Below are 24,542 nucleotides of genomic sequence, written 5' to 3'. Positions count from 1 at the left end.
TTTACTGTGGCCCCAGGGTAAACCCTGGCTGACCTCAAGCGCGCCGCCCTTGTTTGGCAATAAATGTTATTGGAAACGAGCACCAGGGATTTGGAACAACTGCGCATGCGCGCCCTCTCAGCCACACAAAACAGCTTTCCCTCCTAGCATTTGTTCACACTGCCACTTCGCTTCTGCATTCAAATATCTTACTGTCCTCTTCCAAACTAAGCGTTTTTTTTTTGTGTGTCATGTACCCAGAACACCCTAACAGAACTTTAACACGAAAACGGGTACAAAAAATAAGCCTGGTGTACATTATCTTTCTTCCGGTTCATATTCTCATCACGTGAACATAAGAAGTAATTTCAAAGCCTTTAAGCTCGCAATATGAACATTTCTTGCACATTCACACGCGTACAATTGGACACAGGCGACACCTACAACAGGGCTCACCGACGGAGAAGGTTAGTATCTACCGAGCCACCGAGATTGTTCTGTTAAGGTAGCAGTAACGAAACATGTACCTAGATGGCAGCAATTGTCGAAACAGGACAACAGAGTTCATTTTGAAAATCGATTAAGTCTGGCAGACGTTGCAAAATGACTGGGAAGTTTAATTTCTTACCTGATCAGATACATTTTCTGAATGTTATTACTGATAAATTATTTCACAGGTCCTGTTACGGAGTCTGATGTTGAGGGTAGAACAAAGAACATTTGAGGAGTATATTTGGATGAAGAGAGATGGGGGTGACAGGAGAACACTGCATAATGAGGACCATAATTTGTGTCCTTCACAAAATATTATAAGGACGATAAAATGGACAGGGCATAAAGCATACATGGGAGATGTAAAATGTGTAGAGACTTTTAGTTGGGAAGTCTGAATGGAAGAGACTACATAACATTAAATGGCAGCTTGAAATGGACAAAATTGTGCCACATCACTCTTTGTGCAAATTACAACTAAGCAGCACCACGAATTACGTGCTAGAACTGAATAAAACTGTCCTGTGTGAGGAGACGTACGTCTGATAACTCGGGAGCCCATAATAAAAAATGCAATTCTGAAAATCATACTGTATGTGCACTACAGAAAATAAAATCATAAAATGTTCTTACCTTAAGGCCATGTTTGCTGTCGACGACCGTCACAATTCCTGTAAGAACGGAATTACATAAAGTATAATAACCAGCGCACGTAATTTGTAAAATGTCTTGCTATTACACATTTATTAAGCGTTCATTGACGCCATGATACTTGAATGATCAGAGTCTGTATAAGGTCCTCAACTATTGGGTTATGTAATGACACTGTGTCAATTGCAGAGAATGTATAACACTGACTAACATTTCAAAATTAACATAACTTGTAAGGAGGGAGACATTTGTAATTAGACATAGTTAATTAGAAGTTAATCAGAACAGTTTCTCTGCCAAGATTTGAAGTGGGTGTCTCAGAAGTAACGCGACGAATAACAGAATAAAGTCGTTGAATTTCAAAGAAGGTTCTGAACATGAAAATGAAGGAAAACGCTCAAGTAGGATACTCGTATCAAAATGGGAACAACAGGTTACGAAAGATATCCCACAGGAAGAAGATCAAATCTCTCAGTTCATCACGCTTTCCTTATTTTAATATCTGAAGCTGACATTTTCCTATCTATTAATATGTCAGATGTTCCTGTATTTATTGACAATATTATAAATAATGTTTCTATGTCGAACCCAGACTCTGGGAAACTTTTTTCTGAACTTCCTCTCACTTTACCTACTGAAGTCACGCTTCTCGTAAGGTTCCCATGAAAACACTCAATTCTCTAGTGCAAACACACAAAGAGAATCTTGAACAACATCAATTAATTTATGAATTCAATAATTTCAAATAGGGGTAAGGCCACCAAATATCCTCACTGTATAAGTCAACTAAAACTATCTGTCTTAAAAGTTTTAACAAGTTTACATACCATCTAGAAAAATGTCACTGCCGAGATCCTTATCCAGCCAGAATATAGACGCTATTGGACCTGAAATATATACAACCAACTTGGGCTAAAGTAGTTAAATTAATTTCAGTTTAGACCTCAATTTCAATTGAGTTCTCTACATAAAATTTAATCAAAATCCACTTACTGTTATCATCCCGATAGCGAGTCACGCTTAGAAGCTGAAGAATTTGCTGTTAAATATATTTCTGCAGTTCACAGTAACAAGTTCAACTTTTTATTACACTAAGGAGGTTCGTGAAAATGTGTGCCTGATGATACAGCATTTCTGTACTAAGATACAAATATTTTGAGTGTCTTTATCTAATTTATTATTTTTGCACAATTATACTGATATTTTAATGCCAGTCCTCCTCCAACAAGGATAAAGATCTTTTAAAGATCAAAATAAATTACGTTTGTAATAAACATAACCTCATTTCGATTGCTTTTGTTGCTTGTTTAATAAAAGTCATTACAAACTAACCAGGATCTGCCAGGCCTGTTGTCTCCAGTAATATGTAGTCAAATTTTCCTCGTTTCGTCATCAGGTTTTCAATTGCCTTAACACCATTGTCTCTGAAATAACCATTAAATCACTGAATTTACATGTATATTATTTATAAATATAAACCGGTTAATTTCAGCATACAAAATTATTACTAGACAGCGTGAAGGGAGTTTTTTGATTTCAAATATATTAAATAAATTTTATATTGTCACTACAAAGTTTCATTACACAGTTTTATCCATCTTTCTACTTACTTCTGAAACTGCTTCAGTTCAGAATATTTTGTCAAACGTCTCCTACTAAAGAATATTGATATTAAATTATAAAGCAATGAGGATAATTTATTAAAAATACTGCGAACGTACTGTTGCAAAACAGATTCACGTAGTATATGCATCCACAAAAACTAGCACACAAATAAAAACATGAAAATGAATACCAGTAACTTACGATAATTGATCAATATTTTTATATATAATTATAGTATGACAAGTGAACGTACTTAACAGAACAGCATAAGCAACCATTTCTTAACTCAAGCCACTCTTCGTATAAATTTCCGCCTTGTCCGACTGCCACACTTCTCTCCAAGGCACTTCCTACAAATAACAATAAATGATATCATAGGTTTAAACCTGTCCTAGTCGCAGTACATTCCATAAACTACATATTTCAACAAAACTAAATTCAACAGTAAACCAGTCTCACAGCCACTGTGCTGATATGAACTAGTCATTGTTCCACTATTTATTTATTGTCATGCTCTTGCTACCAAAAAATACTCAAGGCAGTGAAATAGTATTTGTTGAAGATACAAAAAAAAATCTACTGGGTTAAATAAAGACAAGAAATTATAGTACTACATGTCAGAACTGATGTAATTCTTTATGTTGTTTGCAGAAGTATGAAACAGTAAGGTTTGTACATTTTAAAAATTAACCTTAAAGTGAAATTAGTACACACCTTCTCCAAATTCATTAAGTATAACAGCAATCTTCTTTTCGTGTTGTTCAGTAAGAATATAATTTAGTAAAGTTGTCTTTCCAGCACCAAGATAACCTGTAATAATGGTTACTGGGACTGGTCTGAATATTGCTGGTACCAACTCAGGTACTTCATCATCCGATGAATCCATGGTATGTTTATTTCTGCTTGACGAATGTCTTATCCGTATGATGCTCAAATGACTGAATTTACAAAAAATATTATACACATATTACGAATCCAACAGCATCATACTTGAAATTTGATCATAACCTATCACAGTATTCAATAATTTTTAAAGATGACAACTTCAACCAACGTAAGTATATTTTTGTACGTGAATTATTTATTGTTAGGAATCAAATATTCAAGTACCCACAGGGTGTCAGAATCATAACAAACATATACGAAACATACACATTTATTAGTTAAACATACCCCAGCACACCTCCAAACAGATGACTGCTGGTCTTATTCTTGTATTCGTTCGGACTCTACTGCCATCTACTTCCACCATGTAGCGCTCCTATAGGGCCATTGGAAAACCAAAATCGAGTGTAGACCTCGATAGCCAGTCGGTAATAAAGTAAACTACTTTAATCGTAACAAGAAATGTATGTGGAAATTCTCGTTGGAATCTATCCAACTGGAACTGTTTTCCACACAAATCGCATTTATTTATCAGTTCGTAATAAAAAGTCAGGACCCTCTGAATCTACGATTTTCTGTCACCAGTTTCCAATAAACAATTAAATCATTAAAGAAGAAATAAACTAATGTTTAGAACGTTTGCTTATGTGTTTATGTGAAAGCTGAAGAAAGTATTAAGTACATCATATCTCAATTCGCTTGTGTCGTTAACAAGATCAATAAGAACATAATTAGGTAGAGGTCAGTGAATAAATGAGGAGAAACGCCTACGTATTTTAATTACGGAGCATGTAGGTTTCTGTACCAGTCACTCAAGTTACCGCAAGTATTTGTTCAGTTTCTAATAGTGTAATGGGAATGGGCCTAATTCTGTCTCACTAATGGCACTTCTCGGCCTGATACAACGCTGTAGAGTAGCCATTTGGTACATTTCATCTTGTTATATCTCCATCTGTATGTGTAGTTCTGTCTCCGTCTAAGCGTACTTTATCACAGTCTCGGAAACTACGCACCTCCCGTTCGCCCATACTAAATTGCTCTCTGACTTTCGATGTTGCCTAATCTCATCCTTACTAGACTCGTATTAGGTCAACCATTTCACTGCTGTAAGCAATATAAATCGTTAAGAAACAACGTGCTCTGTATAACTCCTAGATTCGTTGATACAAAGGAAAATACCAGCTTTTACCATCTTTTAATGATCTAAGACAAAAATATATTGATTTCAAAAATTGTTTAATTTATCAAGGAAGAGAGAAAAGATGACATTTATTTTCAAACCTGAACGGAACATGGAAATGTTTAACCAAATCTGTTTTGTTCATTTTTTTTAGTGTTCTGTCTGACGACAGGTCCATATGAACAGGATCCTTCCATCCTTTTCTCGGACTGGGACCTGTTCATATACGTTCTTGGCAGATGATCCAGAAGTGGTTTGCCATTGCCTTCTTCTGTGTGTGAATGGAGTAATTGTTGGGATGCCACGGAGAAACCGGGGAAGCCCCCGGAGGAAAACTCCGTGTTGCCTAGACCACGGCCTTGCCCAACACAAGTTATAAATTCGGGCACCGCCGGGAATCGAACCCGAGACCCCAGGATTACAAGGCCAGCGTTCTAACCGCTAGACCACCTCATCTTATTATTATTTAGTGTTCTGTCTGACGACAGGTCCATATGAACAGGATCCTTCCATCCTTTTCTCGGACTGGGACCTGTTCATATACGTTCTTGGCAGATGATCCAGAAGTGGTTTGCCATTGCCTTCTTCTGTGTGTGAATGGAGTAATTGTTGGGATGCCACGGAGGAAAACTCCGTGTTGCCTAGACCACGGCCTTGCCCAACACAAGTTATAAATTCGGGCACCGCCGGGAATCGAACCCGAGACCCCAGGATTACAAGGCCAGCGTTCTAACCGCTAGACCACCTCATCTTATTATTATTTAGTGTTCTGTCTGACGACAGGTCCATATGAACAGGATCCTTCCATCCTTTTCTCGGACTGGGACCTGTTCATATACGTTCTTGGCAGATGATCCAGAAGTGGTTTGCCATTGCCTTCTTCTGTGTGTGAATGGAGTAATTGTTGGGATGCCACGGAGGAAAACTCCGTGTTGCCTAGACCACGGCCTTGCCCAACACAAGTTATAAATTCGGGCACCGCCGGGAATCGAACCCGAGACCCCAGGATTACAAGGCCAGCGTTCTAACCACTAGACCACCGTGGCGGTCTGTTTTGTGTACAGAATTAAAAAGAAAGACAAGCGAATAACTGAGCTGTCTTCTCTGTCTGTCTGTACGTCCGCGTGTTACATTAGCAGAAACTCAAAGGATATTTATGAAAACGTGTATTTTGAATAAGCACTGAAAGTCCACAGAAGAATTTAATTACAGTTCTGTTGTAGCTGCTCGCAGTTCTTTAGCGCGAATTTCCTGTGCGTATGAAAGAATAAGACTGACGAAGACAAATTATTATCTAAATTAATTAATATTTACTTTTCATTTCTGGGTGAAATTACTGTGGGTAAAATTTACATTTAAAGTGTATCCGTCCAATTAAATTTAATTTAATCATTTTATCAGTTCTTATTTAACTTTAAATAGCCAGCCATTAAATAATTTATCGTCTTTCTCACTTTAAACAAATTCATAAAATATCTAGCTATTTCTAATTTTCTTAACTTATGTACCACTCTAATCAAAATGGCGAAGAATTAAAAACAACTAAAGATGGCAGATGTCAGCACTACATCAATGCTAACCCGAAAAGGGATTGACTTTGGGATGCAAATGTTAAGCATTTCTATTGAAACAGTGACGTAAAAGATATAAATTTTTGACTTACAGATAGGGAGTATTTCGTTAAAGGAATGCATATACAATTTAATATTGAAACAATAGACAGAACACATTAACAGATGAAGAAAGACTTTTAGTGTGACATGTCCCTAATAGATGGAGCGCGTCTCTTTAATCAAACGCCATTAGCGCGTGTAACAAGATGGCAGAGATTCGTTTGTACAAACAATTCGTTTGCTTTGTTAAGTGGTGCTGAAATAAAGGGACGTGTTTCGTGTTAATGTGTTATGTAGCATTCTGTGAATTTTGTTGTGTGATGGTGACAGTACTTTGAAGAAAGTTAATGTTTAGTGCAAACATAAGTTTGTAATTTGAAGCAGTTTCGAGAGTTCACGACGCTATCGAAGACCTTGCACATCACCAGGTAATGACAGTGCTGAAAACAGTCACGCTGCTATCTTTAATCGTTTCTTCTGCACACACCATGCATTATATTTCTTCAAGCTGTTTACAGTATGTTATTATTTTCATTTTATATAGACCTTCAGTTTTTAATTGTTTACCTGTATGAGCTATTAGCGTTAATCTTGAAGCTTGCAAAATAACATTTAAAATTCAGTCCGTACCGCGAAGAAAACACAGCACTTCACCATTACAAAAATGAAGTGGTTGAAGCTGTTTAAGGAGATAATCGCTGTTTACAGTTAGAATCATACGAAAGTCATGAATATAAAATGAAGAGTAGCTTATTGTTAAAGCAGGTGGTACATATAGTTACCAGTGGGCTTTGAGGATTTAATCCGATGTATGATTTATTTCCCTATCTGCCAAGGTTTTTTTGTGTTGAACAAATTAGTTTCGTTGTAAATGAATCGTGTTATAGTTTTATTCTTGAAGTGGTTAAAGGTTTAGACAATCAAATACTCCACACTTCATAGGATGTCTACACTGGCATTAAACGTCGATTCAAGAGCAGAGCTGAACTTCCCCGAGGAAATACAATAGCTCATCAGTAAAATTAAGTTAACCATCTCATTGTTTGTGTTAATAAAATCGTAGTTTAAACAAAGTGAATTGTCTGAAACGATCTGTGGTCGTCGTACCACGTAATTCGTGTAATTAAAGTTTCTTATTCTTAATGAAAAATATGTTATACTGTGCCAGAATACAGTTATTATTCCCAAAAAAAGTTACTTTTCGTGAGACAGGGGTGAGGAGGAATTTTTCACAGCCTAGGCAGGCAAGTGGGAACAGGTAGCTGGCTCCAATTTGTCTTGCGTGCAGTTTCGTTCTGGTCGCGCGACGTGACGATCCATTTACCCGGCCATTAGTCGCCTACTGAGCAACGCCGAGCCTCGATTCCCTTGGGGGATCCCCCACGCCACAACAGACGAAACCAGTCGCATTGTGTTACTCCAAAGTAGAGCCGAATATGATGAATGCAAGATCCAAGCCAATGGCTTAAATCGTTTTAAAGCAGAGAGAACGTTTTCAAAATGGCATCTTGTTATTTCATTAGTTCTGAATCTACAGGTACTCTCATCATGGTCTACAGAAGCAGCAAAGAGTACTCCAGAGATCAGAAAAAGGCTCTTCAACTACTAACAATCCTCTAATCTCTAGATTCAAAAACCAGTACGTAATATCATCGACGTAATTTGCAACATTAAACAAAGAAACGGTCTTTAATATCAGAAAAAATCAAATTTTAATTAATGGATCACAACTGAATGCCAACATAAGAGATAAATAAATGAATGAAACTTCCAGGGGTTTGGATTTTGCATTGTGTGAACAAATAAGTGTGTCCCGTTTAAAGCGGGGAACCATAACAATCGCGTACGCACTACGTAGCACAAATAAAATCAGAAGCAGGTCGTCCACACCCCCCCGTGTAATGGACTCACCCAAACTCATCCGTGACCCTGACCGAGCGACGGAACAGCTGAATACACGGCCGAACCGATTTCAGGCAGTAGAGGTGGAACAATGGGATACGACTGCCAAGAGTTAGTTGTTGCCAAGGGTTTAGACGTTTTGTGCGTTGTAGTACAGGTTAAGTTTTACGTGGAACATTCTGTATGAGTGGACGTCGTGTCCTTGTGTTCGAATGTTGTATACCCTAAAACACTCGGAAATTTTAGGTTAGGTTAGGTATTAAAGGGTCAGTACTAACAGTTGATACCAGAATTTAATTTTGATTCTCGGCATAATAAAACGCTATTAGGCTGCATGAACGTTATCATGTTATAAAAACGGGTCATAGTTAAATGTCAGTATTTTATTTATAAAATATGGACCTCATTAAGATAGGCTACGTAGGTTTTATTCGAAAATTTCTTTATGGACACGAACAAAATTTCCCCAAACTTGTTTTAGTACATCTTATTATGCGATTAGATTTCTAACGCTAGGTTTAAATCTACAGGAAATGAACATCACGTGCAGTAAGTTTTTAAGAATTACAAAGAACGTATAAGGTAATATGTACTCCTGATTGGGGGGTACCTACAGATTTTTAAGAATATTACCATCTGGATCAGAGATTAATACTAAATGAAAAATCCTAAATACGGTAAACTGAAGAAGGGAAAAAAGTCACCTTGACAGTTGAGTCTCGTAGTGATTATAAATGGAAAGGCAGATTTGTCTGAGTAAACGTAACAACAGGTGAATAAGAAAATCAATACGAAGGCTGCCTTGAATGGTATCATCTTGCCCCCCCCCCCCCCATACAACATGGAGCAAGACTGCCGAGACACGCCTATGGAGAAAGATGATGCATTTTGCATCGTTTGTACGTTTTAAAGGAGCTGACAGTCCATAAACTAGTCAAGAAATTCCCCGTCTTTTATGGAACCCCAAGATTCCCTGCGCGTGTCCACAAGAGTCTACCATCGATACCTTTTCTGAGCCAGATAAATCCAATCCAATCCATGCCATCCTATCCTGTTTACTTAATATCTTTCTATGTCTAGGTTTTTCCAGTGGTCTCTTCCCTTCAGCCTTGCCGTCTAAAATGTTATACACATCTGTCATCTCCCCATGCGTGTTGCATGCCCTGCCCACCTCATAGTTCGTGGTTTTATCAACCTATGAATATTTGGTGAACAGAATTACTTATGGAGTTTATCAGAAATCGGTTCTCTTCAACATAACCTGCCACTTCGTCTTGTTAGTTTTTTTTTATTTTACTTTAAAATGGCTGGATGCAAATCCCATGTTCACGCCTACCGTAGGTTTTACAAATGGGGAAAAATTGGTGGTTAAACGTGGTATTAATTATTATTAAATATAAATTTACCGAGAGACACTAAAATTCAGAAAACATGGCCCCTATCTTGCCCAGTGTTTCCTGATATTTGACGAATTTAGTCATGTTAATAAAGTAAAGTTTGTCCCACTATACGCCATGTAGGCGTTTGGGGGGAGAGGAGGTATAGCTCCTCTCTTCTTTGACCTCGGCACTAGATGGGGGGTGAGTGGTCAGCATCACGCCCCGGCCGGCTTTACCCCCGGGAAAGGACCCCGGTACCCATTTTAGAGGAGGCTGGGTGGGTCCCAGAGCCGGTCTGGACGCAGAGGCTAGAGGAAAAATCCTCCGCCCCCGTCGGGGATCGAACCCCGGGTAGAATTACTCGTCTAAAGTTCTGTCTAGCAAGGGAAAGACATGATACACTTCTACATTAAAGAAGTTTCAAATGTGTGTGTCCTGTTTAGAGATTATACTTCGCTAGGATTTCAAAACCCATTCAGTATGCTATTTACTGATAATGATCAAAGTATTATCCGATAATAGGAATGTAATAGGCTTAGTGTGAAGCTGTCCATATTCTACTAATATTCAAATTATTAACACATTTATGATTCTTTAAGGTTTCATTTTCATGATCCGATTGTGTTGGACATTGTCCATTTTTGCTGGTGGCTTAGGGCGGTATCGCACTAGGATGCCAACGGGAGGCCATGGCGCAGCTGCCAGCATCTCGGTCAAACTCAATGCATTAATTTAGTAGTCATATATCGCACCTGGCATCCGTCTGGCATCGCTGCCAACCAAGATGCCAAGTTCAAATGCTACTGGCATCGCTGCCACGGCCAAGGCCAAATCAACATCACATGACAGTCTGGCCAGTCCATTGACGTCCGTGCGTGAATGTGCTTGTGTGTATTTCTGTTTCTTCCAAACGTGGATAATTTCGACACCGAAAGATTGATAATTGAAATTCAGTCCCGACTATGGGATTCATCTGCTATTGAATACGCAAACCGGGACTTGAAAAAAAAGAAACTTGGTAGAACTTGTGGAAATATTTGGAGGAGGAGATTTATTTACAGTAGAAAAGAAAGAATTAGCTAAGAAGTGTTTCTATGGCTTTATTTGTGGGGCCGCTTTCCAATATGGCAACTTGATTTTTAAGTTTTTTTCTTTAGCAATCTATATATATATATATATATATATATATATATATATATATCACAAATAACGTGAATTAAGAAGAAACCTGCTTTTATAATGTTTTATTAAATAAAGTTTGTTCATGTAATATTACATGTGATTTGCAAGAACTGAAATATTTTAAATTCAATAATGGTATGGACGTGCAAAGTGTGTGTATGGAGAATTTTTCTTACTTATTTCTTTGTTGCAGAATAGAAATTCACTCCAGGTATGTAGTTTTGATAAAGGTAAATCTCATTTCCTCAAAAGTGATAAAAATGGACATTTATCCTTGTTAATATCCCTTCATTTCGTGATCTCATAATGTCGATCCATCTGTTCGCTGGCAGCTTGTCTGGCGTCTCTTTCTGGCAGCTGGACGCCATGGCATCGCTGTTGGTGTCGCTGCCATGGCATCCTAGTGCGATACCGCCCTTACGCGACTTGCAGCAACTCCATTATTTTTATTATCGCAATATATGCATGTATTAATTAATATATAAATACATCCTTGGTGTAATTACATGAAAACTTGTTAACGATGTTTAAGAAAATAATCTCTGTTTACGCTGAGAATCAAACGAAAGCTATAGATATAAAAATGCCGAATTAGTGATTGTTAAAGCAACTGGTAGATATGTTTACCAATGGGTTTAAGGATTAATATTAAAGCCTCGCTTGTAGTGGAGGCACAGACGTTAATCCTCGACACTGCTCAGACAGGAAATACTCATACTGTGGGACAGGAAGTTGACTTTGCCAGCCGGCAAGGTGAAGTGTGTTCCTATTGGTGGAAAGAGGCAAGCGTTGTCTTATCAGACAGAACAGAAGCGAAAAGGATCTCAAAACACGATCCATGATGCACCAAGACATAAAAACACAAGTAATCTAAAGTAAATTCTTGTGTTTTCCGCTGGACTAGTAGGTGAAGTTACAATATCTGATTAATTAAAATTGGGCCTTTTCCTTACGTGATTGGACTCGATGTACATTTATTTGTTAAAATAAATTATTTAAAAGCTCTTCATAAAAGGTACGAAATATTTTTATTAGAACTTTGTCAAATATTCATCACGATATCGATATATTTTTAAAAAAATTACAGATTTTAATGAGCCCTATAGTTTGTGTCGTACCAATTTATGGTGTCTGAATCGTGTTTTGAAGAAAACAAAACGTAAATTTTATGTGCGTGTAAAGTGGGGATTATTTTAGCCGATGCTAACCGAAACAAAGTTCTCACCCCTCCAATACCAAATTTAATGAAAATTCTTTCTCAAACAACGAAAGGGTCAGACCTATTGTACGAGTATTATCGTTAATTTCTTACGAATAACTCTTAAGTTTACAAGCATTTTTTTCAATCCACAATAACTTTTTCAAAATTTTGTTCTCTGTGTATTAAATTTGTGGGGGTAAATCTGGGAGCTGCGTGTGACTCACGGGCGGTTTTGAACATTTAGATACCGCTTGCAGTCTTTTCGTATGCAAACTCCTTTTGAGAGCTTAGATTTGGTAATAACTAGCAAGTGTTGGATGCAGAACAGACATCAAAGAGACTGACAAGTTGAACGTAGCGTCTGGCGTCTTCCTTAATTTTATGAACAGGTGGCGCTGTTTGTGCCAATCTAAACGCGTTACTTCTACAGCTCCGAAACAGATTAAACTTTCTGCAGTATAAACTTGATTGTAGTCTTTAGTATCTGGTAAACCAAGCTGTTCAGTCTGGATGTAATCAAGAAAGGACTGCTCACAGAAGTATAATTATTATATTCTTATATCTCATATATAAATTTAAATTTATCCCTGGTGCTTAACTAAGTATCACGCCATGAAGACGTATGGGGAGTGGAGGTGTAGCTCCACATATTCTTAACTTGGACACTAGATGGAGGGTGATTCCGCAATTTTTTTTTATTAGTGTTCTGTCTGACGACAGGTCCATATGAACAGGATCCTTCCATCCTTTTCTCTTCTCGGACTGGGACCTGTTCATATACGTTCTTGGCAGATGATACAGAAGTGGTTTGCCATTGCCTTCTTCTGTGTGTGAATGGGATGCCACGGAGAAACCGGGGAAGCCCCCGGAGGAAAACTCCGTGTTGCCTAGACCACGGCCTTGCCCAACACAAGTTATAAATTCGGGCACCGCCGGGAATCGAACCCGAGACCCCAGGATTACAAGGCCAGCGTTCTAACCGCTAGACCACCTCATCTTATTATTATTTAGTGTTCTGTCTGACGACAGGTCCATATGAACAGGATCCTTCCATCCTTTTCTCGGACTGGGACCTGTTCATATACGTCCTTGGCAGATGATCCAGAAGTGATTTGCCATTGCCTTCTTCTGTGTGTGAATGGAGTAATTGTTGGGATGCCACGGAGGAAAACTCCGTGTTGCCTAGACCACGGCCTTGCCCAACACAAGTTATAAATTCGGGCACCGCCGGGAATCGAACCCGAGACCCCCAGGATTACAAGGCCAGCGTTCTAACCGCTAGACCACCGTGGCTATGCATTCCGCAAATGAAATGGATTATATAAAGCCGGACATTGAGAAAGGCTTACTCTTTAAAGACAAGCCAATGCTTCAAGTCTACACTGATGGACAAAATAAGCTCTTAATTAACAAATGAACAACACAGTACTCAATTCCCGTGCATAATTTACATTTATAAAAATTCCGTCTGCATCCATTATCGATTAAACGTTTGTACACATTTCTTATATCTTAAAGTGTGCTACGTGTCCTGTTAATCACGAAATAATTGATTTAATCACCTTAAATATTATTAGGCGAAAATTTAAATTTATGGTCTTTCTAAATATGTAATATTTTCCACCGCAATTTTTTTTTTATGTTTCTTGGATTTATATAGGTTTATGTATTGAAACTGTTATAGGCGATATGAAATTTTACGTAAATTGTAGATTGACTTTGACGTTAGATATTTACAACATTCTTGAACTAATTTAAAAATAATTGTAAAATCGTATTTGAATGTAAATCGAATTCGAAGAGGCTTAGGCGTGGAGAAAAACGTACGAATAAATTAAAGAAAAGAATTCAGAGGAAGATTTTTTAAAAGTCGTCCATTTTTAAAACAGTCAAATATCCATAAAAATACGATTATAGCGGGAAGTCAGAGTTTTATTCTATTTGACTTCTAACCTTCAGCTCATCTCGTTTGATGCTGAGCGGTCATTACGCGAACATCAATTTAACTTCTAATTAGCCCTTAGTTATAATATATTTCATTAAGAAAGTATCAAGGAATGGCAGAAAGATAAAGATAAGGGCCTAAGTGAAAACGGACCGTGGTTAGGGAATTTGCATTTGTAAAAAAAAAAAAAGATCGATTTTCATTTGAGAAATCTATGATTAATGACGCAACTTTGAGGTTACAGAAGGCAAGGAATGCATTTGAGTTCAGAGGGAAAACAAGTTTAATGAGAACGGAAAAGAACTAATAGGCTTATGATAGCACCATATCTACGTGCGTACTTAAGCCTATGCATGTCCATGCATCAATCATCTAAATGACTTTCAAAACGCTATCACGAATTTCCATTAAATTCTGTATAAACATCTTAACATGAGAGACTTTGATTGGTTAGCACTTTCATTTCGTATCTGGCAAGTCACGGATTCAAATCGCTGTCCGGAAACCGGCTATCTTGACGCAGGTGTTTTATGGTTTTACTCAGTACCTCCAGCAAACCAGAATAGTGCCTTCTATGTTATTTCCAGTTTACTATTAATTAATAATTTTATCTTGCGATATTTTATAGTCTGACCTGCTGACAGCGTCGTTAAATAATAGAAACAAACATTTTTTTAGCTGAGTAAAATGTTTTTGGGTCTTAGGGTACTCTCAAAAGTGACATTTATTTTGTTTTCTTGAGAAAAATGTGCTTTAAATGTTCAGTCTCAGTAGGTTTATGATGTAACTGTGTTGAATCTATCTGCAGAATACGTTTTAGTTGGTTGGTGATCGTTTGAGGGATTTTGAACCTCATTGGATAATATATGTGTGTTGTTACAGCCGTTGTTTAGGTAATGCTGTTAGGGATTTTAGCTCTTACGGGCAAACATAATGACACTGGCCATGGTAATGACCTTAAGGGATTTTGGTCCGAATGGGATTATAATGTTGAAGACTTATGCCCATCCTAAAGACGAATAAGCTGACCATTCTTAGCTGAGAGAGAGAGAGAGAGAAAGAGGAAATTGGTGGGGGAGAAGTGAGAGACACTTCGATATCTGGGGGGGAGAAAGAGCATCTTATAGCTAGAAGGTCCCCAGGCAATGCCCGCTCGTCCTTCTGTTAAGGATAAAGTAAGAGTGAAGGCGTTAGTGTGATGATTGGCGGATCCTATACAAATATTTAAAGATTCATTCCGAACCGCAAAGAAAACACTACACTTCACCATTACAAAGATCAACTTGTTAACGCGGTTTAAGGAGATAATCGCTGTTTATAATGAGAATTATACGAAACCCATAAATACACTGCGTAGGCAAATAAATAATATTTGAGAATTCAGTCCGTACCGCGAAGAAAACACTACACTTCACCATTACAAAGATCAACTGGTTCACCCTTTAAAGTCGAAGCTCGTCTAAATAATATTTAAGAATCCAGTCCGTACCGCGAAGAAAACACTACACTTCACCATTACAAAGATCAACTTGTTAACGCTGTTTAAGGAAATGATCTCTGTTTACAGTGAGATTCATACGAGATACATTACTATATTTCATGGACAAAATTCAGAGTTTATAATTATAAAGGTGGTACAAATAGTTACCACAGGACTTTAATCGGTTAATGGCGTACCCTAACTCTCTGCGAACCTTGTCCTGTTAGAACTTACCTGCGACAAAATCAATTTCATCAACACGATAATAAAACTGTAATTCTTACCATAGACCAGAATGAGAATCAGTGTCGTCTTCCTTTTAGCCTCCCCTCTTAGCGCTCCGAGACGTCATCCCTCTAACGGCAAACACTGCAAGGCAAAACAGCGCGAGTCGTCAACTAGGGCTGACAGGCCGTCAAGAGGATGTTGGGGTCAGGATATAAGCAGAGACACCTTATCACCAAAACCTTTCACACTGATGCTAAAGCGTTGAAGTAAAATTTCTCTTATATCTTCTACGTGCTATATTTAGGGCACCTGGAATGTTCTGATTTTTCAGGACACAGTCATTCAAATTATCTCGCGTATAGCGCGAATGAAAACTTCTCCGACACTAGCAAACTGGATTCCGAACTGCATTATCCTCATTTTCAGAATGCTTTGACACCAATCAGCATTGATAACTGATCTATATTATCTGTTAATGCTAATACAAAACAGTACTAAATACAGCCAGAGTTTTTTCCTTGTGTCTCTTTGCATATTGTTAAAACATAAAAAAAAAATTTAAAATGAAAATTACAATACACGCCTCAGACAGAAATTTCGTAAGACAAGTCTCTTTTTTATGAAGTTGATGTGGTTTGGTCTGAGTTAACCATCGTATACCGAACCACAGATGCTACAGAAATATGAAATTTGTTTTCCAGAAAGACTAGAGCTGTCAACTTGATAAGGTACGAGGTCAGGTTTTTCTCAGGATGACGCAATCTGTGGGTTTTCTACGCACACTGAAATGCGGAAGATGGAAACCAAACTTTGTCGTCGTACGCACGAGCGTGTGAGTGGGAAAATGTGTCCACTGTGACATACGACCTCAGCCTCGCGTGACTTTTCGGGAGAAGGGATCACATGAGCTACGACGTGGAGTTCGTGTGGAAGGCAGAATAATCTCATCGGCTTTGTTTACTTCTGAAAGGAAATGTTTGTCTCAGGGCTAGGGTAAAGACTACGAGAAATTTCTGCCCTTCGGTTTACGAGGGTATCAGACAAAACCTCGCTGGTCACATAAACGTAGGCGAATGTAGCGAAAAAATTAAAACTACGCGAACTCCTGAAATAAGAGCTGAGTGGCCTTTCGTCTACGTAAAGGCGTCTCCATGGTAACACAGAATATCATCCTACATATTGTGGTTGGAGAAGAAGGGAGGGTCACTGCGGTTGCATTCAACAAGCTGACAGGCGACAAAGGATGGTCCTCCAGAGTGGATGTTATGGCACGAGTTTAACAAACCCATACGTAGAAACAGCGCATTTAAAGATTTACAAGAAAAACCTTGAACTTTGATAAAACTAGGAAAGAAGTATTAAGCGAAGGATGATATAAATAGAAATATTAATTAGAACAACTTTCAATTCAATTCAATTAATTTCAATTCAATTAATTTATTTACGTGTTTGCCAACACCAAGAAGCCAATAACAGGCAAACACTGATAATATATACAATAGTAATGAAATAATAAAGAAAAATACTACAATAAGAGATTACTTAAACTTATACATGTACAGTATTAAATATAACATCCAAATGCAGGGTAGCCCAAAATAGAAACAATATTAACACAGAGTAAAATAAATGAAGAAATATAAATAAAAACAAATAATCCACCAAGGGAACACTAATATAATTGTAACTTTGTTTAATAAATTAACATCGTAAAAAATTCGCCTATCCAGTGGAGAGAATTTGGACTACAAAATTCCTTACCGTTCAATCGCTTACCATTCGTCCACTAATTAGTCAGAAGTTGATACCGACTTAAATTTAGTGCAATAAACGCACAAACTGACACTCCATTTCTGCTCCACGGCTGATAGTCATATATTCAGATGCGAAGAAAGAACACTTCATTACGATCCCTCACTGGATTTTTGACTTGACTGCATTTGTTTACCCTCGACCTACCTATTTTATTACTGACTCATCAATCCTTTTAAGGTTCAGACTAACTTTTCCGAAAGAGCTCGCGTTAAACCACTTTTACAGTACAGTTTACTTGTATAATTTATAAAGCATGGGGCGGAGAAGTCTCACTTTTTCATTATGTAGGCCTGTCTGACACGACGTCCAAGCTTGTGGTTACTCTAATTCCTTTACGAGTATTGAATCGTTGTTAGCATTTTGCCTTCAACGTTTCAACGAGCTTTGCGTGGTTGTATTCTGTCAAGCTTCATCGCCTGTCAGGCTACAAGACGAAAGACATTCTAGCACACACAAATTCCCCCACTGCGCCTACGAGAAACGACAATTTTATAGCCAAATCAATTCAGGAACTGATCTATAATACGCCTATAAAATTCTAGTGTTTCTTCAAATTTCTTTCTCCCTATCTGTAGTTTGGTTGATACAATGCATAAAGCGATGTATTTACAACAGGCTATGGTGGTAAGTAATGAGTTAGAAAGTGACGCACATTAGCTTCAACATGCTTGTCTGTCTGTCTGCATGTAAAAACTCGAGAATCGCTGAGAGTAGTTTCATTAAATTTTATATTGACACCTTCCATATCCTTTCCAATTCATTGTCCATTAATCGTTGTATCATTCGATACTATTTATTCGTAGCTACTGACAGCGTCGTTAAATAAACAACGAATAAAATAACCCTGTTATGACGTCGGTAAATGTGATTTAATTTGAAGTGTGTGTTATTTACTGTTGTTTGTTTTACATTAACATAACAAAACGTAATTGGATAGTGAAATATAGGTGAAGGAATTATGGGTTTATAACGATACGGAGTTTAAATGGCAGGAGAGTTTCACTTTTCAAAATGGCTGTAGCTGGGTATTTTGAAGTGTGTAAAACACTAATGCATTCCCTCCCGGTCACCGACCAGTGCGGTTAATAAATTTATGTCAAATGTTTTATGGCTACAATAAATACTGTAATCCCTCAGATGAAAAATATAACGCGGGTTCAGACATGCTACCATCAGCTAAATTCCTTTCAGACTAACTCGTTACTAATGTCCTAGGCCTATCACGCCACGTGTCTGTGACTACACGACGCTACAACCCAGAAGACTTGAAATCCTCTACTAATGTCTTTTAGTTTCAAGTAACAACAAAACTAATTTTAAACTCAAAGACGGAAATAACGACGGTAAACGGTAGGAACTAGTTCAGATACGATTTGCGGCATTTATTACAACATAAGAGTCACTCTGTATGATTAAAAATTATTATTCTGTGTCTGAAGATATGTTTTGTTCATGTCATCAGTATTTGACAGTAAATATCGCTGTAAGCAACTGTGAGCTCAATGAAGACTGTCAAATCAAGAGGCAGGTCGCGTCTGGTTCATAAACACTTGAAGGTTTCCACGCGAAACAAACTAAGGAAAATTAAACTTGACGTTCAAGCAAACGCAGATATAAAATTTCAGTAACCACCGGATTTTTTTGTAGAAAATGTTTGACTAAGAGGCCTATGCGAACATATTTACAATAGTAGGCTTGATTTTCTAGCATTTTAATAAATTTCCTCGGAATTTCAATAATCTGACCTCTTCTACAATCCTGCCTCGATAGATCTGGGAAAGGTTTAACTCCCCAAAATATAGTTACAGGGGTAGATATCTACTACGCACAGAGGTGGACAAAAATCCTTTGTAATGTTTCTTAGAAACTGACGTTTAGAACGCTGATTGGAAAAAAAACCCACGTCTATAGAAATGCACGTCCAAGGGACGCCACTAGGTGGTACTGCAATCGGTGCCCCCACAGCGCCGTGCAAACAGAAGACTGGCGCTGCCCAAAAAGAACATTCCCATGGCCAGGTGTTTCTGTTCCCTGACTCCGGTATCGTAACATGAAACACGGCATCGGAAGTCATTTCCAGACGTCTGTGACCTGGCGCCGTGACCAGGGTCGTTTCGTCATATCTTCATATTCGTTCAGGTCGTCGGGTACGTTCCCATGCCGTGATTAAATTAAAAATGTTTGTGTTTAATGATGCATCTATTATTCATGTTTCAGTCCTTTTACTATTAACCGAATTTCGCCTTCCGTACGTCCCAAACAAGGTCAGGTTTCATGCGTACACCACATTTGCTCAATAGCAGGGCATTCAATTTTAATTCTAGGTCTCCGCTCATCTCTACGGAGGGCGTATTTAATCGCTACGCCCGTTTGTCCTTCCGTACGCATGTAACACGTCGAATGGCTCAGTGGTTTTGATACTGGGAATTTTAATAAAATTCCCTTCACAAATACTTATCTTTATTAACCCTTTAAAGCCGAAGCTCGTCTGAATAATATTTAATAATTCAATCCGTACCGCGAAGAAAACACAACACTTCACCATTACAAAGATCAACCTTTTAACGCTGTTTAAGGAAATAATCGCTGTTTACAGTGAAAATCGTAAGAATCATACACATATAAAATGCACAGTTAAGAGATCAATACAGATGAACGTAAGTTCGTTTCAATTGCTTTTGGATAATTTATTTCACAATACGATAAAGACAATTCTGAGTCTTACAACTGAAAGAAACCCTGGGCTTTCAAAGGCTTCTAAATAATTATAAAACAATCGTGCAAATTAGCGATCTGTGTTATGAATGTAATGTGTGGTGATATTTATGGAGAAACTGCTAATATAGAAGGAACACGTGATCTGACCCGTGCCAAATTTGGTGCCTTCTCCTGCTAAATCGTCCGCGACCATCACATTTCCACCCTTCTGTACTCTACCTCCTTTCCAGAGCGTCAGACACGCAGACGAAATTCAATTCCTGCCTTACAGAGTCTGAAGTACAGAGCTTATTGAAGTGGTAATATGCTCCTGACTACAAAAGAGAGAGACCATCACTCGGAGCATGCGCGATATAATCACAGTTGTACCACCAGAGGCAAGAGGAGTGTGGTAAAATCAGGTCGCCGAGAAGTGAAATCTTTTGACAAAATTTCAATTTTGTGAGAGGTCAGAAGCTGGTATTTTAAATTATTATTAATTTATTAATTTTCACTCTTTAGGCTCAAAGTTAATATAAGTAATAGGCCTAGTTAAAAACGTAGGTCCTACCTCAAAGAAAACAATACGTCTTCATACGAAAGATCAGTTAGTTAATTTTGTTTAGGGAGATAAAAATCGATACATATATTGAATAGAAGATGGAGGCAGTGTGTTCCTCCTAAACGCAGGTACCCACCTAAGAGTCTACACGAAACCAAAAACCCAACACCGACCCCTAAATTGACTTGTTTCTTCTCTCACCCTTTTAATGCCCTAGAGAAATTGAAGGGTGTCTTCACTCTGGAGTAAATATTACACTGCCCGTCTGTGGGGTTGTGTGGGCTTTGTGGCAGTGGGGTTGGGGTGGATGTTATTGTTGAAAGCAGACTACCGATTACCACTGTATGATTTTGCACAAACGCCAGAGATGGCGTATGGGCGCGGAAACACAATGGAAGCTAATGTGAGGCGCGGTGGAAATGATTCGCCACTCATTCTCCATCGGATGCTGTGAGGTGAGGATTAGAAAGAAGACAGTCGAGCGGAAACAGAGAGGGACAGATTAATACAACAAGGTGCGAACGAGAGAAGCAGAGAAGGGATAGAAGTCCAAGAGAACAGAAAGACGGAAAGGGAGATAAAGAATAAGGCGAAGAGAAAATCGAAACAAGTGAGGAATATTTTGAAGGAAACAGAAGAGAATTTTGCCCTACTGGGCGGGCCAGTCTGTCCAAATTGGTTCCCAGTGTTATTCAACAGTGCCCCACTTACGGAACACGAAAAGAAAAGAAAATTGGTTTTATAAACGAAATAACGACCTAGATGATGCGAATATGAAGCTGGTTGTCATATGGGTTATTGCCTCCTTCATCAGGGCGAGATTTCCCTCATTCATCGACCTGATAATGCTTGCAGCAAGAACCTGTTAAACGTCGTTAAATTTCTACCAAACTACGACACAACAAACCAGACTAGAGCCATGTAGAACAGTGGTATTCAACCTGGGGTACGCGTACCCCCGGGGGATACGCGAAGACATATTAAGGGGCACGTGGAATTTAATATATATATATATATATTATTTTATGATAAACACTGAATAATCAGTAATGTAATTTATTTAATTTATTTTAAATGTAGATTATATACTATGTATAACTTGAATTATACACCAACAACTTTGGGGGTACAAAGTTGAAGAGAAATTATATCTGGGGGTACGCGAACAAAAAAGGTTGAATACCACTGATCTAGAAGACTGTAGTATGAATTAATTTTCATGTGAAAATATAACGACTACCGACCTCACACGAAATCTATCGTATATTTTGTAGACAAAAATGCAAAATACGGAATTCTGTCGCATGATTCATGCTCTGCAACGTACTGCAGCAATCGTATCTAGTAAACTGAGCAGTACAGACATGACAATAAAATAAATAGACTCGTAGTAACGGTATTAGAGCAGATAATATTTGATGTTTTGTTTATTTCATCACTACTATCAATTTCGACATAAATAACTCAGTGCCTGTAGCTTCAGTTCAAACAAAAATTGGGTTTACTGGTCATATTATTCATAAATAGTCATATGCGACTTAACGAAGTCTTCGAAACCGTCATTTGTCTTTAATAAGCTATGACACGGTCACTAATTTTCGATGTTTCAAAAAAATATACTTAGTTTTTGTTCAAATTACGTGTTACTTCATTGATATTAGTGTTTGCGAGTTCATAGTACAAATTATACGTTAATAATTATTACAAATAACTTAAAATGACGTAAAATTTGTCAGTAGAAACTTTCTAACCGTCGCCGTGTTTTTTTTAAAAAAAACGTGACTTAAAATTTGTTGGTTAAATGTTTGTGATGTCTAGAAAAACAAAATTTAACCTTCATTTCTTCTGTAGTTCTGAATTGTACTTTGCATCACGACATTATTGACAATGATGATAATAATTTATTGATTAATACTCGCAAGTAGCCATCTGTTTTGTCCTCAAAAAATTTGTGCCGTTTTACGTAAGGTTATTTTTAAAATTTGTAGGACCTAAATTAAAAGTGAAATGCATCGATAATTTTGTTTACAATTATTTAGAATTAAATTTAAATAATATCAGGTTATTCCTTCTCAAATTGTATTCATGTTTACGGTTGACGCTGATCACACTTACGTCACAACAGCTGCACATTTCCCATCAGGCACCGAAGATTGCAGAAAGTCCGCCGGTTAAACACCGTCTCGTATTTTAAAGTCAGCAGATATCTAACGCAGAATCATGTTACGTCAGCAGTTAGTTTAGACTGCAACTCAGATGGTTTGCTCAGCTGTCGTAGAATCCGGTTAAACAATTATATCGCCACGCTGCCAAATCAACAGACCCGGTAGTAAACGGGAAACAGGCTCTAAGAACAACAAACTAATTATGTTATTGTAGAGGAAGTTAAAACAACAGAACTTCTCTCATCTAAGACGTGAATAAATTAAGGTTTTACAGCACATGACCTGAAACTTCAGCTTTGAATTACGGAACAGCATTCATGGACGTGTTTCGCTGAAAACTATGTTTCCTGTGAGATTTGTCACAGACAAAGATATTTCAAGAATAACAAGTGATTCTGTGATACAGCGATCATTTCCTTAAACAGCGTTAACGAATTAATCATCGTAATGGTGAAGTGTGGTGTTTTCTTCGCGGTACGGACTGAATTTTAAATGTTATTTGTACGAGCGTCGGCTTCAAATGGTTAACCAGTTGATTTTTGTAATGGTGAAGTGTGGTGTTTTCTTCGCGGTACGGACTGAATATTTAAATATTATTTATACGAGCTGCGGGTTTAAAGGGTGAACCAGTTGATCTTTGTAATGGTGAAGTGTGGTGTTTTCTTCGCGGTACGGACTGGATTCTTGAATAATATTTCAAAATTTAGACGAGCTTTTGCTTCAGACGGTTAATTTTTCCTGTAAATCACACCTGCAATTTGCAAGATCTGTTACAGTAGAAATTTCTCAGGATGACAGAAACGGAAATGGAGCAGGGAAGGAACCTTTGCGACGTGTGTCCCGTCCACCTGTAGCTGCGCGTAACAAATGAGAAGCAGAAAGTTTCATCAATCACACCCAGATGAAGGGTAGATTGCGATCGACCGCTGGCCGCCCTCCCGTAGGGGCGTGGGGGGGGGTTACATTGTGCCACATTGCGTGATGTCAGCCCTGATAAACAGGCATATGCCCCCTTCCTTCGCGCTGTTCACTTATTTATGTGCCGGAGTCATTTAGTGAATTTCGGAAATATTTTATCTTCTTACGTAAAGATATTTCTACCTATTAATAACCGGGAAAAGCTTTAAAGAAGTTGGTGAGATTTTAGGTTCTCGCGGCAGCAATTATGAACACGACTGTCTTCTGCTCTTGACTGAACGCCAGCGAAAGACGCCTTAACGTGTTGTGCGGGACTGCATAACACAGAATTCGAAGGCAATGGACATTCACAGCGAATACAGATTTAAAATTTACGTTTTTATATCACGACGGCATTCCGATGACGATGTTTATACGCTGTACTATATTTGGGTTACTGCTGAAATAAGTTGCTCGCATATATTTGTCACGTACTTGAATTTTGCCATATTTTCGAAGGATATGCATTTTTCCCTCGCTTTACGATGATTTCGATTAAGGATATTTTAATTAAAGATCCGGCTCCTTAAGCCCCCACTGATTCTACAAGTGATTAATTTTCGATTAACGATATATTCATGTCCCACTCATCTGATCTTCAGTGAATCACCCAAACGGTGTCAG

The 24,542-nt window shown here is 38.0% G+C and overlaps 1 protein-coding gene and 1 long non-coding RNA gene across 12 annotated transcripts in view; one reads left to right on the top strand and one right to left on the bottom strand.

Annotated features, from left to right (window-relative positions):
* LOC110833612 (zinc-regulated GTPase metalloprotein activator 1) overlaps positions 1-3,954 on the bottom strand; it is a 149,310-nt gene extending 145,356 nt beyond the window's left edge. For 3 of the 4 annotated variants that reach the window (XM_087349046.1, XM_022071899.2, XM_022071901.1), the window contains exons 1-6: positions 3,901-3,954; positions 3,442-3,665; positions 2,981-3,077; positions 2,455-2,546; positions 1,950-2,009; positions 1,105-1,142 (exon numbers count right to left, since the gene is read on the bottom strand). In XM_087349046.1, coding sequence (XP_087205172.1) covers positions 1,105-1,142; positions 1,950-2,009; positions 2,455-2,546; positions 2,981-3,077; positions 3,442-3,613 — 459 coding nt within the window. In that variant the 5' untranslated portion in view covers positions 3,614-3,665; positions 3,901-3,954. Of the gene's footprint in view, positions 1-1,104; positions 1,143-1,949; positions 2,010-2,454; positions 2,547-2,980; positions 3,078-3,441; positions 3,666-3,879 lie in introns of all 4 variants that reach the window. The other variant, XM_022071900.2, reaches the window with a different exon arrangement.
* A 2,641-nt stretch (positions 3,955-6,595) lies between these two features.
* Positions 6,596-24,542, top strand: part of LOC110833552 (uncharacterized) — a 267,341-nt gene continuing 249,394 nt past the window's right edge. For all 8 annotated transcript variants that reach the window (XR_015535225.1, XR_015535227.1, XR_015535223.1 and 5 more), the window contains exon 1: positions 6,596-6,833. This is a non-coding gene — a long non-coding RNA (uncharacterized LOC110833552). The remainder of the gene's footprint in view (positions 6,834-24,542) is intronic.

The sequence above is a fragment of the Zootermopsis nevadensis genome, unplaced genomic scaffold (assembly GCF_977971745.1).
Source record: "Zootermopsis nevadensis isolate Lab colony 2312 unplaced genomic scaffold, Znev_1.0 Znev_ptg000015l, whole genome shotgun sequence".
Classification (NCBI taxonomy): Eukaryota; Metazoa; Arthropoda; class Insecta; order Blattodea; family Termopsidae; genus Zootermopsis; species Zootermopsis nevadensis.
This window is presented reverse-complemented; position numbering and strand designations above follow the sequence as displayed.